This window comes from Limulus polyphemus, unplaced genomic scaffold (assembly GCF_000517525.1).
Source record: "Limulus polyphemus unplaced genomic scaffold, Limulus_polyphemus-2.1.2 Scaffold142, whole genome shotgun sequence".
In the NCBI taxonomy this organism is placed as follows: domain Eukaryota; kingdom Metazoa; phylum Arthropoda; class Merostomata; order Xiphosura; family Limulidae; genus Limulus; species Limulus polyphemus.
In genome coordinates, this window is record NW_013665752.1 from 348,528 (window position 1) to 361,689 (window position 13,162).

At 30.0% G+C, this 13,162-nt stretch overlaps 1 protein-coding gene across 3 annotated transcripts in view; it reads left to right on the top strand.

Annotated features, from left to right (window-relative positions):
* The window catches only part of LOC106474824 (nuclear factor 1 X-type-like), a 108,909-nt gene that overhangs the window by 72,991 nt on the left and 22,756 nt on the right, over positions 1-13,162 (top strand). Inside the window, exons 7-9 of one of the 3 annotated variants that reach the window (XM_013935517.2) lie at positions 6,886-6,954; positions 11,460-11,810; positions 12,162-12,356. In XM_013935517.2, the coding sequence (XP_013790971.1) occupies positions 6,886-6,954; positions 11,460-11,810; positions 12,162-12,356 (615 nt within the window). The remainder of the gene's footprint in view (positions 1-6,885; positions 6,955-11,459; positions 11,811-12,161; positions 12,357-13,162) is intronic. The other 2 variants (XM_022380031.1, XM_013935541.2) reach the window with 2 other exon arrangements.

Sequence of the window (13,162 nt, forward strand, 5' to 3'; positions counted from 1 at the left end):
ATGCGACGAACACAGCAGATATTCCAATCTGGCTCTAAAAAAAAAAACGTATTCCAGTATTCCCTTTTTAACTGTACGATGAGAAGTTCCCATATGAACGTCATCTTTCTGACCATACGATAAAAAATGTGTGCTAGCGGCTGGGTACTACAGTCTCATTTTCGCATAAACACTGTACGGGCAAAGGAAGAACATCAACCATTATTGACAATGAAGCCGCATTTGTCACATGTGGGCAGCACTTTAAACACAACTATTGGCTGTTTGTAGCCATTTTGTAATATTACTAGAATGTTTATCTCATCTACATTTTTGCTTGTAACTATTGTTGTTGTGGAGCGACTTTGGTAATTCATGATTTAGGTTATTTCAATTGGTATTACGTATGATATAATTTAAAGTATAAACAACTTTACTTGAATTTCACGTATATTTCAAACTAATATAAAATAATTTTTCTCCAGCAAATTCAAAAACACGCTAATTCACTTGGAATAGAACAACCATTACAGATACACCAAACTTCTTTCTTAAAGAGAAAAATATACCTCCTTCCAATTTATTCATTTTTATTTAATTTGAAATTATACACATTATTCTTATTTGTCTTTTTGAAATAATCATTAGCTTATCTTTAAGAACAGAGTTTATTGTACAGTCAGAGGTTTTATTTAATTATTTTTGGATACTATTTCTGTAGAGTTTAGCAATAGGACAATGTGTAATAACTAAAGGAATGTTTCATTTATCATAATCATTTGACATCTGGTTATAATTTTTAGTTCTATTTAGATTAGATCCTCTACCTATTGTATTATATGAATGATTATAAAATGTTAAATAAAATTTTTGTTATTTTAACTAAAGGATTAGATTATTATTTTACACTTAGCATAAGGCAACACTTTATTTGAAGTGTTTGAGGTAATTTATATAAAAGCAAATATTTTGATGAGAACTAAAAGATTTATAATACATTATTTGACTCTAACTATTTACTATGCATAACATTAATCAATACATCTAGAAAAGGTGAGCACTTCCTGCTTATTTCAAAGGATAATTAGGTATTTGATTTAATATTTTTCAAAATTTCTTATAAAAAAATTAAAATAAAAATGCCTCCACTTAGGTTTTAAATGGCAAAGTATCTAAATAGAATAACAAAGTTTTCTATTTCAAAGAAAAACAAAAATACATAAATAATGTAGTATAGGTATTGGCAACTCTGGTTCACATAGCTTGTTTTTAGATTTGTTATTAGATGTTAATTTCATATGAAAAACAACGATTGTGAAGGAAAGTTAAGAAATACTGAGGAACTAATTTCTTGTTAAACCTTTGGTAATATAGATAAAATTCTATTATCATAGTCGTCCCTAAAACTTGGATAAAGAGAAAGAACACCAAAGGAGATAAAAGTCATTTTTCTTTCTATAAAACCGATATTATCTCTAATAAAAGTTTTTGAACTAATATCTAAGATATACTAGTTATATATTTTTTCTACACTACGAAAAATATGTCTTTTTTTTTTTAAGGTGGAGGGTTTATGACTAAATTAAATTTTGTTTTGCAGTATTACGTTTAATTCTTTAATATTTCTAAATGTTTACTAAGACACAAAGAGTACCATTAATTCCCTTATTAATAAATATGTATTTTATTTTCTGGTGAAAATATTACAAAAATCCGAAGTATAAACGTTTTTAGTTACATTACTTAAATGTTCTGAAATATCTTCCGAAATATATCTTTGTAAATGTTTTTGCTATTTAAATGCTCAAAATACATTTTTTATAGTATGTACGTTTTATTAAAACAAAAACTTTATTTTGTCATTTCTCTACACACAGATATGTAATAATACTAATTTGTGAGTGAAAAGAAAATCTAATTGTTACTATAATTGACACACACAGTTCTAAAGTTATAGTATTTAGTAATTCAAACTCCCATTTTTACATATTATAAAGTCCCCCAGTGGCACAACGAAATGTCTGCGGACTTACGACGCTAGAATCCAGGTTTAGATACCCGTGGTGGGCTGAGCACAGATAGCCCATCGTGTAGCTTTGTGCTTAATTACAGACAAACAAACATATTACAAATATATAATTGTTGATAACTTCATTAAAAACATTTATCTTAATTTTCTAATGAATTGTTTCAAATCTTCTTCAATTTCTACTTTATCAGTTTATTAACTGAAGTACAAGTTGGAACTTTTTTAAGTTTTAATATCATCCTATAGTTATGGTTTTGAATTTAAATGTAATACATTTATATAATTTACTTGGTATATAGTGAACTTCATTTGTTTTATACATATGTCTCCAGTATTCCATTTTTTTTTATTTGGTTTTGTGGGATCCAATTATTAAACTGAAAATGTCTCCCACCAAAGGACCCTCGGTGTGACAGCGGTAAGTCTTTCGACTTAAAATGCTAAAATCCAGGGTTTGCTTCCCTACGATGGACACAGCAGATAGCTCATTATGGGTTTTCTTAAAAACCTTCCCCTAAACCTTGCTATTCTCCTTTCTTGGAGTAGGTTAAAATATATGTTGTATTCCTTGTGGTGGTCTAAAGTTTGACTCTTTTCTAAATTCTAAAGTTTTCTGGAATTTTCTAATATAACTCCAGTTATTCATGGAACCATTTTTTTTATTTTGTTCTTTCTTTTTCCAGATATCTCTACTACACTGTTTTTCTTTTGCACAAAGATCTTTCCAATATTGAACACAAGAGACACAAATGCCGTCATTTTTAATCAGTTGTTTGAAGCAATTAGCAGCCAAGTAGTTTATTTTGATATATCTAACATTCTGTTTTCTGTTTTTGACCTTAGCCGGTCAGTTTCAATTCGGTTTCTATTTCCAAACGTTTTCGAATAATTTGTTTAATTTAAGACAGAAAGTTGTTTTTTTTTATGTAGAATTTTTTGAGCTATAATGGAAAGCTCCTCCTTTAGACCTTCAACTAAGCTGTTCAATTTTTCAGTTCTTGATTCTCACTAGTAAACCAGTCTTCGTTTATATAGATTACTTATTAAGATTTGATTACTATCTCATAAAGTGTACTCCATAATTTATCAGAGGTATGCATTTTGTCTCCCATGAAATTAATCCCGTTATTCTGCATTTCTTGTGTATTATCTACAACTGTAGCACCTTTGGTTGGGTTTTAATATATTCACTATTTAATGTCAAATATTTTCTCAACTTTTGAGTATCAATTCAAGTGATTAATTAAACTTTTATCGAAAATTCGTTAAAATCTCATGAAATTTTGATGAAAGTTTCCCGAGTGTTTGTAGTGGCCTCCCTAGTTTTTGAACTCATTTTTTTTTCTGTAGCAAGTGTGATCTCTTTGACAAAACTTGTAGAAATATTCGTTTAAAATGTTATTATACATGATAACAAGTTGTATCCATTTCAAATAACTTGTTAGATAATAATATGAAATGTACATAGTCACTCATAAGTACATTTACCTGTTTAGTAGCTTCTGTGGCTACTCTTTAGAATTAATTGTTGAGTAAAACTAAAGACTAATATAAGGTTTACATAACAAGTTGCTAAAACTATAAAATCTAAATAAACATAGATATGAAATACACATTAAAATGATTTACAAATAATAAAACCTACACCTGCAATGAGCACGCGTGGAACGGAATTGGGTTTACAACAAAAAAAGCAAAATAAAAATATTCGAAAAAGGATTCTTGTAAATGTTGGCATTTCTTTATCAAATAGTTAGAAAAATGCTCCTTTCTGGCTTGCACAAAAGTATATTTTGTAACCTTTCCTATGGAATATCTGAGTACTTGAGTTGTTTACACTTTATTTTTTATTGTAAGTAGTGAAAACATATCTGTGGGAAACTAGAAATTGATGCTTAAGAATCAGTTTCTATAAAAAACATGTGTGGAATCTACATTTTAGTCCGTTACCAGAAATTTGGTAACGGACCGATATGTGGGTTCTTCATACGATGTTTATTTAAATTCATTCTAAAACGAACATTTTGTTCATTTTTCCAAGCATATGTTTTCATTACTTACAATATAAGATAAAGTGTAAACAATTTAATTTGAATCACGTATTTATTATTACAATTGCAATAATATATTTTTTTTTTACGAATTTTGCCTTTTCTTTAGTTTTGTGTTTAAAAACAAAATAAGCTAACTTGTGAGAAATATTTTATTTAATTGTTTAAAAACTTTCCTAAATGGAACGGAATCTGCTGTTTTTATAACTGAGGATGTTTTAAAAAAAAAGTTGGTATTTCAGAAGTTACATAAGTAATTATGTAATTATCTTTCTCCGAATATAACTTTCCTTACAACATGGGAGCGGGCTTGGCACAGTAGCTAGCATGCCCAGACTGGGAATCCGAGAGTTTGTGGCTCGCATCCCATTTCCCCAATATACGCTTCGCATTTTAGAACAGCCGGTAACCTATACGAATGAAATTCAAGTCCCATTATTCGGTCACATAAGCGTATTTCAAAAGTTGGCGATGGATGATGTTGACTAGTTGCCGTCCCTCTAGCAGTCTAGCTTATCAATTCAAAATTAGATTAGCTATGCGCAGATAACCAATTATGAGTGAGGCTTTGCAGGAAAATAAAAACAACAACAAAAACCAACCAATCTAATCAACACGTATACAATTTTAGTACAGTTTGAAATAGTTGAATATTTATTTTAATGTATATCTTATATATATTTTTATTTGGTTTTTAGAGTTTTAAAGTAAACATAGTATATGTTTCATATAAGTTTTTAATTCTATTCACCAATAAATTCTGAAGATAAGTTACGAAACTCGTAAAAGGACTATACTAATGTTTTGGTTTATATATAATGATATTTGTTTCAATAGAGGGACAAAGGATAGGTAGATATGGATATGTTTTACGTGTACCAATTCCATTAACTTAATTTACATCTTATGTGATAATTGTTGAATTATCTCAGTTTTTCAGCAGTAGTGTTTTGAGATATCCTTATGCCACGTCATGTAACTGTAGCACGTTCTACTTTTCTTATGATTTTTGTATGTAGAAAATAGTTCCTGAATAACCCTTGTAGCCACAACATTGGTTGATAAATTACAACTTTTATCTGGAACTTTATGTTATATTTAATTGAACTAAGAGAAAGAATCTCACCGACTTAAAGAAAAAGGCATGATAGTTGGATCCCATCTAGCCAGCTTTTCGTTATTAGTGGCCGTTTCTTTAGTCGGCTATTCAAAAACATCAGTTATCATATTCTGTCAGCATTCACGATCGAAAAAGATATATTTGCCTTTATAAAGAACTGTGGTTTTCAGCCACTGGTTATTAACAGAATGAATCTCTTCTGCTATATTGTGAACAGCAAGTAGGATAAAAATATGAATAAAATCACACGTGATACTTGAATCTTTAGGTGTTGTTCCGATTTCATAAGTTGCTGCAGTGGTTTAAAGGTTAGAAAAAAAAACTTTTAATGGGAGGCATTTGTTATGTTGGTTTCATTAGAAAGTCAAATAACATCTAGAGTGCTTGAAAACTGTTTTCACTTAAACACATCTCACATTCCATAATGCTGCATTACTATTCTCATGGACAAAGCTACTTTAAAGACGGCAGTGCATCAATTCATTGTGCTGTTACTGTTTGAAGCTGGTTCACAAAGTACGACGAATAACAAACTTTAACAACTATAACAGGATAAAATCTGAAAATGACAAAGGAATAGTTAATATCGCTGTAATGAAAAAATATTTATATATTTAGTATTTCGCCTGAGCTATTCACCTCAGTTTCCTTAATCAGCAAACTTACCAGATCTCAACCCTGTACAGATTTTTTAGGATGAGCTTAAACGTTGCATTTCCCGTCGTATTCTTGTGTTGACAACTGTGAACCGATTGTGACCCTAGTCCTCAACGCATGTGAGCTACAATCTAACATATTTCTTTCCGACATCTAGCGAACTAGCTTAACCGATTATGGAAGTAAAAAGTCCACAACTCCTTAAGTTGGAAACCTAATGAAATAACTTCTGAGTTATTAAACATAATTCATTGACCTTTAAGAATTTAAAAACTATTATTACATTTTCCTCTTTAACTACTTTTTTTTAAAATTTATTTTAGTTTAACAACATAATTGTTCATAAATCAAATTAATTGTATCATCTTATCGATTTTAATCAATTTGTACATCACGATTAGTCCTGAAGTACGATAATCAATTTTTGTGGACTTAAATTTTAATTAAGTAAGTACACTTAGTTGTATTGAATCTATGAAGCAGTACATTTTACCTCAAGAGTTTAGCCAAATATTTTTGTTCTTCGGGTATTTAAGAGCCACGTTAACCTCGTCTCTGTGATGTTTTATTTCAGTTGACAAAAATATAAAGAAATAATCAGTTTCTTAGAAACTCATACATGATGTCCTTTACAGTATGTTTAGCATATATTACCACATTTTAAACAGTTTTTATAGATACTGTTAAACAAATAATGGTTAACGTTGAATCTCATCAGTAGGAAATTCAAAACTGGTTTTATTTGAATGACTCATCATATCAATGATGCACAGTACTATTCACCAAAGATGCTTTGTGTTAAAACTAATGGAAGGCAATAAAATATCGCCACTGAACCCTGTAACAAAAGCAGAGTCTGCATCGTATGTTTCATAATGTCACATTGTAACATCTTTGACATGCTCTCTAGTTGTTTTCCTTCACAAATTAACCATTCTGGTTAAAAACACCAAATTTGCTATAATTTCATATATAACCTGCATTAATTTTGTTAAGGTAGTTATTTCCTCATTGAGTTCGAATAAGAACTTGGACTTATCATTTTTCAGATATGTGTAGGAACACAGTTAGAACAACGGGTGTTTTTACGTCCCTTGAGTTACATACGCTATCCAAAGGTAGGTTCGTATAGTTATACCCTTTGGAAACTACTACTTCATAGTAGACGTAATACAAGATACAATCTTGTTTAATTAAGATATTTTAATTACGAACAACCTCGAAATGTTCAACATCTCTTCGGAAACCAGTTCTTTAAAATAGACGTAATGCAATATACAGTACTTCGGAAACCAGTACTTTAAAATAGACGTAATGCAATATACAGTACTTCGGAAACCAGTACTTTAAAATAGACGTAATGCAATATACAGTATTATCTAAAATTCTTTATGATCAGCTTCAAAATATTCCCAAGTCTTATGATGCTTAGAAAAAAAATTCAATGATGATAAACTAAAAGCACTGGGTGAGAGAAACGAGCAGGAGTGAAGGCAAAGAAGTTTTTGTCATTTTTCTATTGGCTCTTTCGCTGCATATCTTATCTTCAAATTGATCCATTGACGTGTACGAATGGAATCTTTTTAGTAATGTCTTCAACTGTTTCAGGGTCTTTTATGTGACTCTAAATCAAATACAATAAAGTATTTCTCAAATAACACAACAATAATAACTTTTCAAACAGACTATTAAGTTACGTTCATACCAAAATACTATGATTTGTCCAAACACAGTCAAATTTACTTTTCATATTGTAATAATGAGGACCGTTCAACACACAATACCGTAGTTTTTCAATAGTAAAATAATAAAAACTATTTAAATTACAGTGATATATTATTTTCAGTCTACACCGAAATTATTAATATAATAACACAATATTATTTTAATGCTATAAAAATCAAGTGTTCAAACATAACGTAGTTAATAGTACAAAGAAAGAACTGTTTAAATACAGTAGCATATTTCTTTAATAGTAAATAATAAAACTTTTACTATACAATAAAATATTGTTTTTGTTATAATAAGAGCTGTTAAACACAACAGCATATTTCTATGATATTAAAGTACTAAGAACAGTTTAAACACAAATATAATATTTCTATTGGACTAAAATACTAAAAGCATTTAAACAAAACAACATTTATCTTTAACACTAAAATAATAAGAACTATTCTAAAGTACTAACACACATTTTTAATCTTGGAAAAAAAGTTTAAACACTGTAATGTATTTCTTTAATATTACAATACCAGAAACCGTTTAAATACAACAACATATTTCTTTAACACTAAAATACCAGAAACAATTCCAATACACCAAATATTTCTTTAACACAACAATACCAAAAACAGTTTCAATACAACAATATATTTCTTTAATACTACAATACTAAAAAAAGTGTAAAATATTACAACATATATTTTTAATACTAAAATACTAAAGAAAGTTTAAATACAACAACGCATATCTTTAATATTAAAATATAAGAACAGTTTAAGCACTCCAACAGTATTAAAATACTAGGAATTTGAAACCGAAAAATATATTTTTTAACATTAAAATAGTCAAATCTATTCTAAGGTAATAATAAAAAATTTCCATCACGCTAAAAAAAGTAAATCAGCATTGTAATGTTTTTCTTTAATATTACAATATCAGAAACAGTTTAAACATAGCGACTTACTTTTATAACTAAGTGAAAAAAAACACCAAAAAGAAAAGTTTCCGTTAATATGACAACACAGAAAAGTGTTTCTTTAACAGCGAAATAATAAGAACTTTTAAACCCAGTGTTGTGTTTCTTTCATACTAAAAACTTTTCCGGTCAACACAGTAATACCTTGTTTTAATAGTAAAGTATTAGAAACTATTTAAAGACAGTAAAATACTTCTTTAGTGCTACTATTATTAGAATAGCTATTAAAGCTAAGAAATGAATTCTTTAACACAAGAGTAATAAGAACTTTTAATACCTACAACAATAAGAACTATTCAAACAGAGTAGCTTAATTTTTAGTAACACATAACAAAACTGCTTAATGTATTTATTTAATAGGGTGATGATAGGAGAAGCTCACAGAACACAGAACGAATTTTTGATTTTGTTCTTTATGCTTGAAAACGTTTGGGATATTTTTGCATGTGTTGTGGAAACAGTGAAGTTGAACTATGAGCACGTTATCTGAGTTATTTAAAGCTTTAAACCCTGATCTCAAACAGTTATCGTTTTCAACAAGGCACTAGATTAAGGTTTCCGTCAGGAGTTAGACATAGCTTTCACCCATTGTGTATAAGAACATAAAACACGCTGACCTCATTAATCTAGTCTCTCAACAGCCTAGAAACGCTGAGTGGTCAGATAAGTTTTGACGTAGCCGAGAGAACATACGCATGAGAATTAGCTTTAAACAGACTGTTAGATAGAAAAGAGTCCATTTTGGACGACAACCTCTGACTCTACGCAGAGTTTATGAGCAAGGGAATATTCTGCTGATCTTGCTATACGAACTGATTTTCATTTTATTATTATGATCGAAATGCGAAATACTTTTTTAGAACTTTACGCATCGTTACATTTGTTGGATTATATAAGATCGTAAGCTTGAAAATTTTATATAAATTTATGGTTAAAATATTGGCAACTAATTACGGCTCACGTAACAGTATTTTAATAGCCCTGTATTAAAAGTTCACCAGGTAATCGCAACCTTATGATATGTTGAAAAAACATTTAGGCAACAGTCGCTTATGTCAATCAAAGTTTGTTTATTTTCATGTGAGTTTTTGTTTTGTGTATTAATACATACAAATTTTTCTGAAATAAGTTTGACTAAAAATAGCTCGACACACACGGTAAATTATATGAAAGAAGCTTGTATGTCAACAGTTGCATCAAACATTCTGGAATAATAATAACACTAACAAACATTTTTTACCAGTATTAGTTAGTTAATTCTCTCAACACTAACATTTATACACATAACAGACTATTAACCTTAAGGAAAATGTTGAAGTTGATAACATGATGTGTAAAAATGTAAATAAAATAGGCATGAATAGGTTTCAGAGGCAGTTTTTATGCCATATATTTTTACATATTTTTAACAATATGTTTTTATTTGTAGCGGAACATTTTTGTCAGTACACATGCATATTTTGCGTTAGTTCTTTCGACAAAACGCCTAGTTAACTGTTTCGACAACCAGCAGCGAAAACTCATAGAACTGCTTGCAAATTCACTATTTCCTTCCATATTTTGATGCAGTGATATATTATAATTCTGTGAAATCAAAGGTTTAGTTATTTCAAGGATCATCTAGTTTATGCTGTTTACCTCAAATAGTAAACTTTATTTAGTGTAGGTGACTTTTGAAATATGCTTAAAGTGTTAACCGATTCATTGCTTTTACTTTAAGTGTTAACATGATTTTCTAGGCTGTTCAAGTGGTAATATTGCCTATGTTATAGATTCAAATGTTAAGGTGACTTTGTTATTTTTTAAACATGAATTTTCATAATAGCTTCAAGTGTTATTCTCAGTTTCTTAATTGCTTCAAATGTACCTGACCTATGGTTTAATCTTAAAGTGGTAACTACAACTTATTCACTTTACTTCACTTACTGACACTTATTCATTTCAAGTATTAACCCGACATTTGCTTTAGTATTAATATAATGTTTGTTAGTTGCTTTAAGTGTTAATCTGGTTCACGTTATGTGTCTCAAATGCTAGAGGGACTTATTTAGTTGTTAGAAATGCTAATGTGACTTTTCTATTTGCTTTAGGTGGTAAACTTGATTTTTTAGATGTTCTAAATGTCATTATAGTTTGATATGTGCTGTAATTGTTAACTTGAACATTGTTTTCTGTTTTATATGTTAACATGACCTTGATTGCTTGAAATGTTAAGATGTTTAATGTTAGTTGCATTAATGGTTAGATTTTGTTAGTTGCTACAAGTGCTAACGTAACTTTTTATACTTGCTTTAAGTGTTTTAAGTGTAGATGACTTTAGGTATTTACTTTAAAAGTTAGCCTTATATTTGACATTCATTTTACTTCTTAACATGATTGTTCTCATTTGCTTCAAGTGTTAATCTCGTTCTTGTTATTTGCCTCAAATATTTGTCAGTTACTTCAGGTGTACAAAATGTATTTTTTTCTAGTTGTTGCAGATGTTAACATTGATTTCCTTGGTTGCTTCAAGTGTAACTGAACTTTGGTTGACGTGATTTTTGGAATTGTCTTTAGGTAGTAACCTGACTTGTTTTGGTAGCTTTAAGGGTAAACCTGTCTTATGTGTTGCAAGCGTTAATTCGATTTATGTTGTTACCTTGTTTCGTAGTTTTTTATTGGTTGAGAATATAAAAAAAGAAACCAAGCTTGTTTATTGCACTTTGATTTTCTTTTCTTTTTATAATAACCGTTTGACTGCTATCTGTAACCGTTTCTAGATGAATCTGTTTTAAGTTTAAGCTATCGAATTGCAATTAATAAGCCTGTTTCTCCCTGGTAGATATTATTCATCAATTGCACATTTAAGTATTTGTATTGATAAGAGTTATGGAAAGCGAATGTTCTAAACATCTGACTACATTATTCTCATTTTATTCTTTAAAGGCTCCATTTTACAACCTACTAATGGAAGTCAACCGCCTATAAATATGATTAAAATGGAGTCCCCCTCCTACTACTACAATAGTTATTCTTCCATAGTAGACTACAGAGGAATGGGTCCTCCTCTAGGGAATCATCCACCAGAGGAAGGATTGTCTGGACCTCCTCCTCCCCATCAGCCTCCTAGTCCATCCATGGAGCCACGTAACAAGCGTCTCCGCCGGATATCTGCAAACGATGGCGACATGAACAAGGTGGCTGAAGCTAGTGGTTACTACTGCCACAATTCTGCAGACCTCTCCAGCCATTCTACATGGGGAAGTGAAACAGATCTGAGCAGAATTCACATTGTTCGTAAGTTACTGTTGATTCTTTATGCACACCGATATCACCAAATATAATGTACACATTTTATATTGTTCTTAAAGAACGTGCTATTTTTTCATATCACTCTAATATTCAAAACTATAAGTAAAACATTGTTTTACACAGATGACTTTCCAGTCTGTTCTGTATATGGTCTAAATTTTGCTTTCATTAGATAATATCTCTGAAAACTAGTAATGGCAGTGAAGTGACTTATAAGAGTTTTCATTAAACGATACTTCTGAATAGATTTTTATGGATACTGGAGAATATTCTATTTCGTTTTAAAATAGGTATTTAGTTATAAAAATTCGTCTAACTGAAAACATTGTCCACCAGGAACTGGAAACCCTCCTACTCTTAACTCCCCACATTTGTCTCACCCCGGGAAAATCAAACATGGGGTTTCCAGCAGCTTTGTTCCTGTCGGTGGAGGGCCACTCAGTCCTCACACTCCTCCAAGAGAAGTTGTAATTCTATCAAACGAGTCTTCCAGGGCCCTAAAAGGAGCTGTGTCCCCCCCGATAAGGGAAAGTACGTAAGACATTTTGAAAGTGTTACTCACAGGTCTTTCTCGTATTTGTTTGAAATATGTTTGAAAGCTAGAAATGTTAGTGTTATTGAGGAACTAAATCTTGAATAAGTTTAACTTTTATGAACGGTAAATATTAGTGTTTGTGAAATTTGGTACACTTATGTTTATTTTTGATATATTCGCGATATCGTTTTATGCGATAATCAAGCTTTATTTGGTCATAAATGATGCTATATTTTTAGCAATCAATTAACAAGGTTATAAGAGTTTTGGTCTAACGAGCGCAAATTAGGACAAAACGTTAATTTAGTATGCGGTATTTGGTTAGGCATTTCATATTTGACAAATTCCCAAAAGTGTTTGTTAGTCTCAGTCTTTTTGGTTTAGAAGTTCCTCTAGCGAATTATGATAATTCCTTTTTTAAATCTTACTTAATCATTTAACAGAATCAAGTATTTATTGCAATTCATTTATCCTTTATAAGTAAATACTTGTTGTTACAAACTCTAATATATCGAAGTGATTACTGTAGAATAGTGTTTATTGTTATTGTTGTGCATTCTATTTAAGAATTACCACCGGGACCTGCTAGTATTCTGTCAGAATTTGTAGTTACAGTATAGTCACCAATTGTCAAAATAAAAGGCTTTTACTTATACTTCTTAATAGTATAAATATATATACTATGTTGTTGTTGGGCTTAGGATTCTTCTACAGTAGGCGTCTGTGCCTTTTTAGGGATAAACTAAACGATAAATGAACAGCACGCACGTCATTTGTTTTCAAAATAATATATATATATATT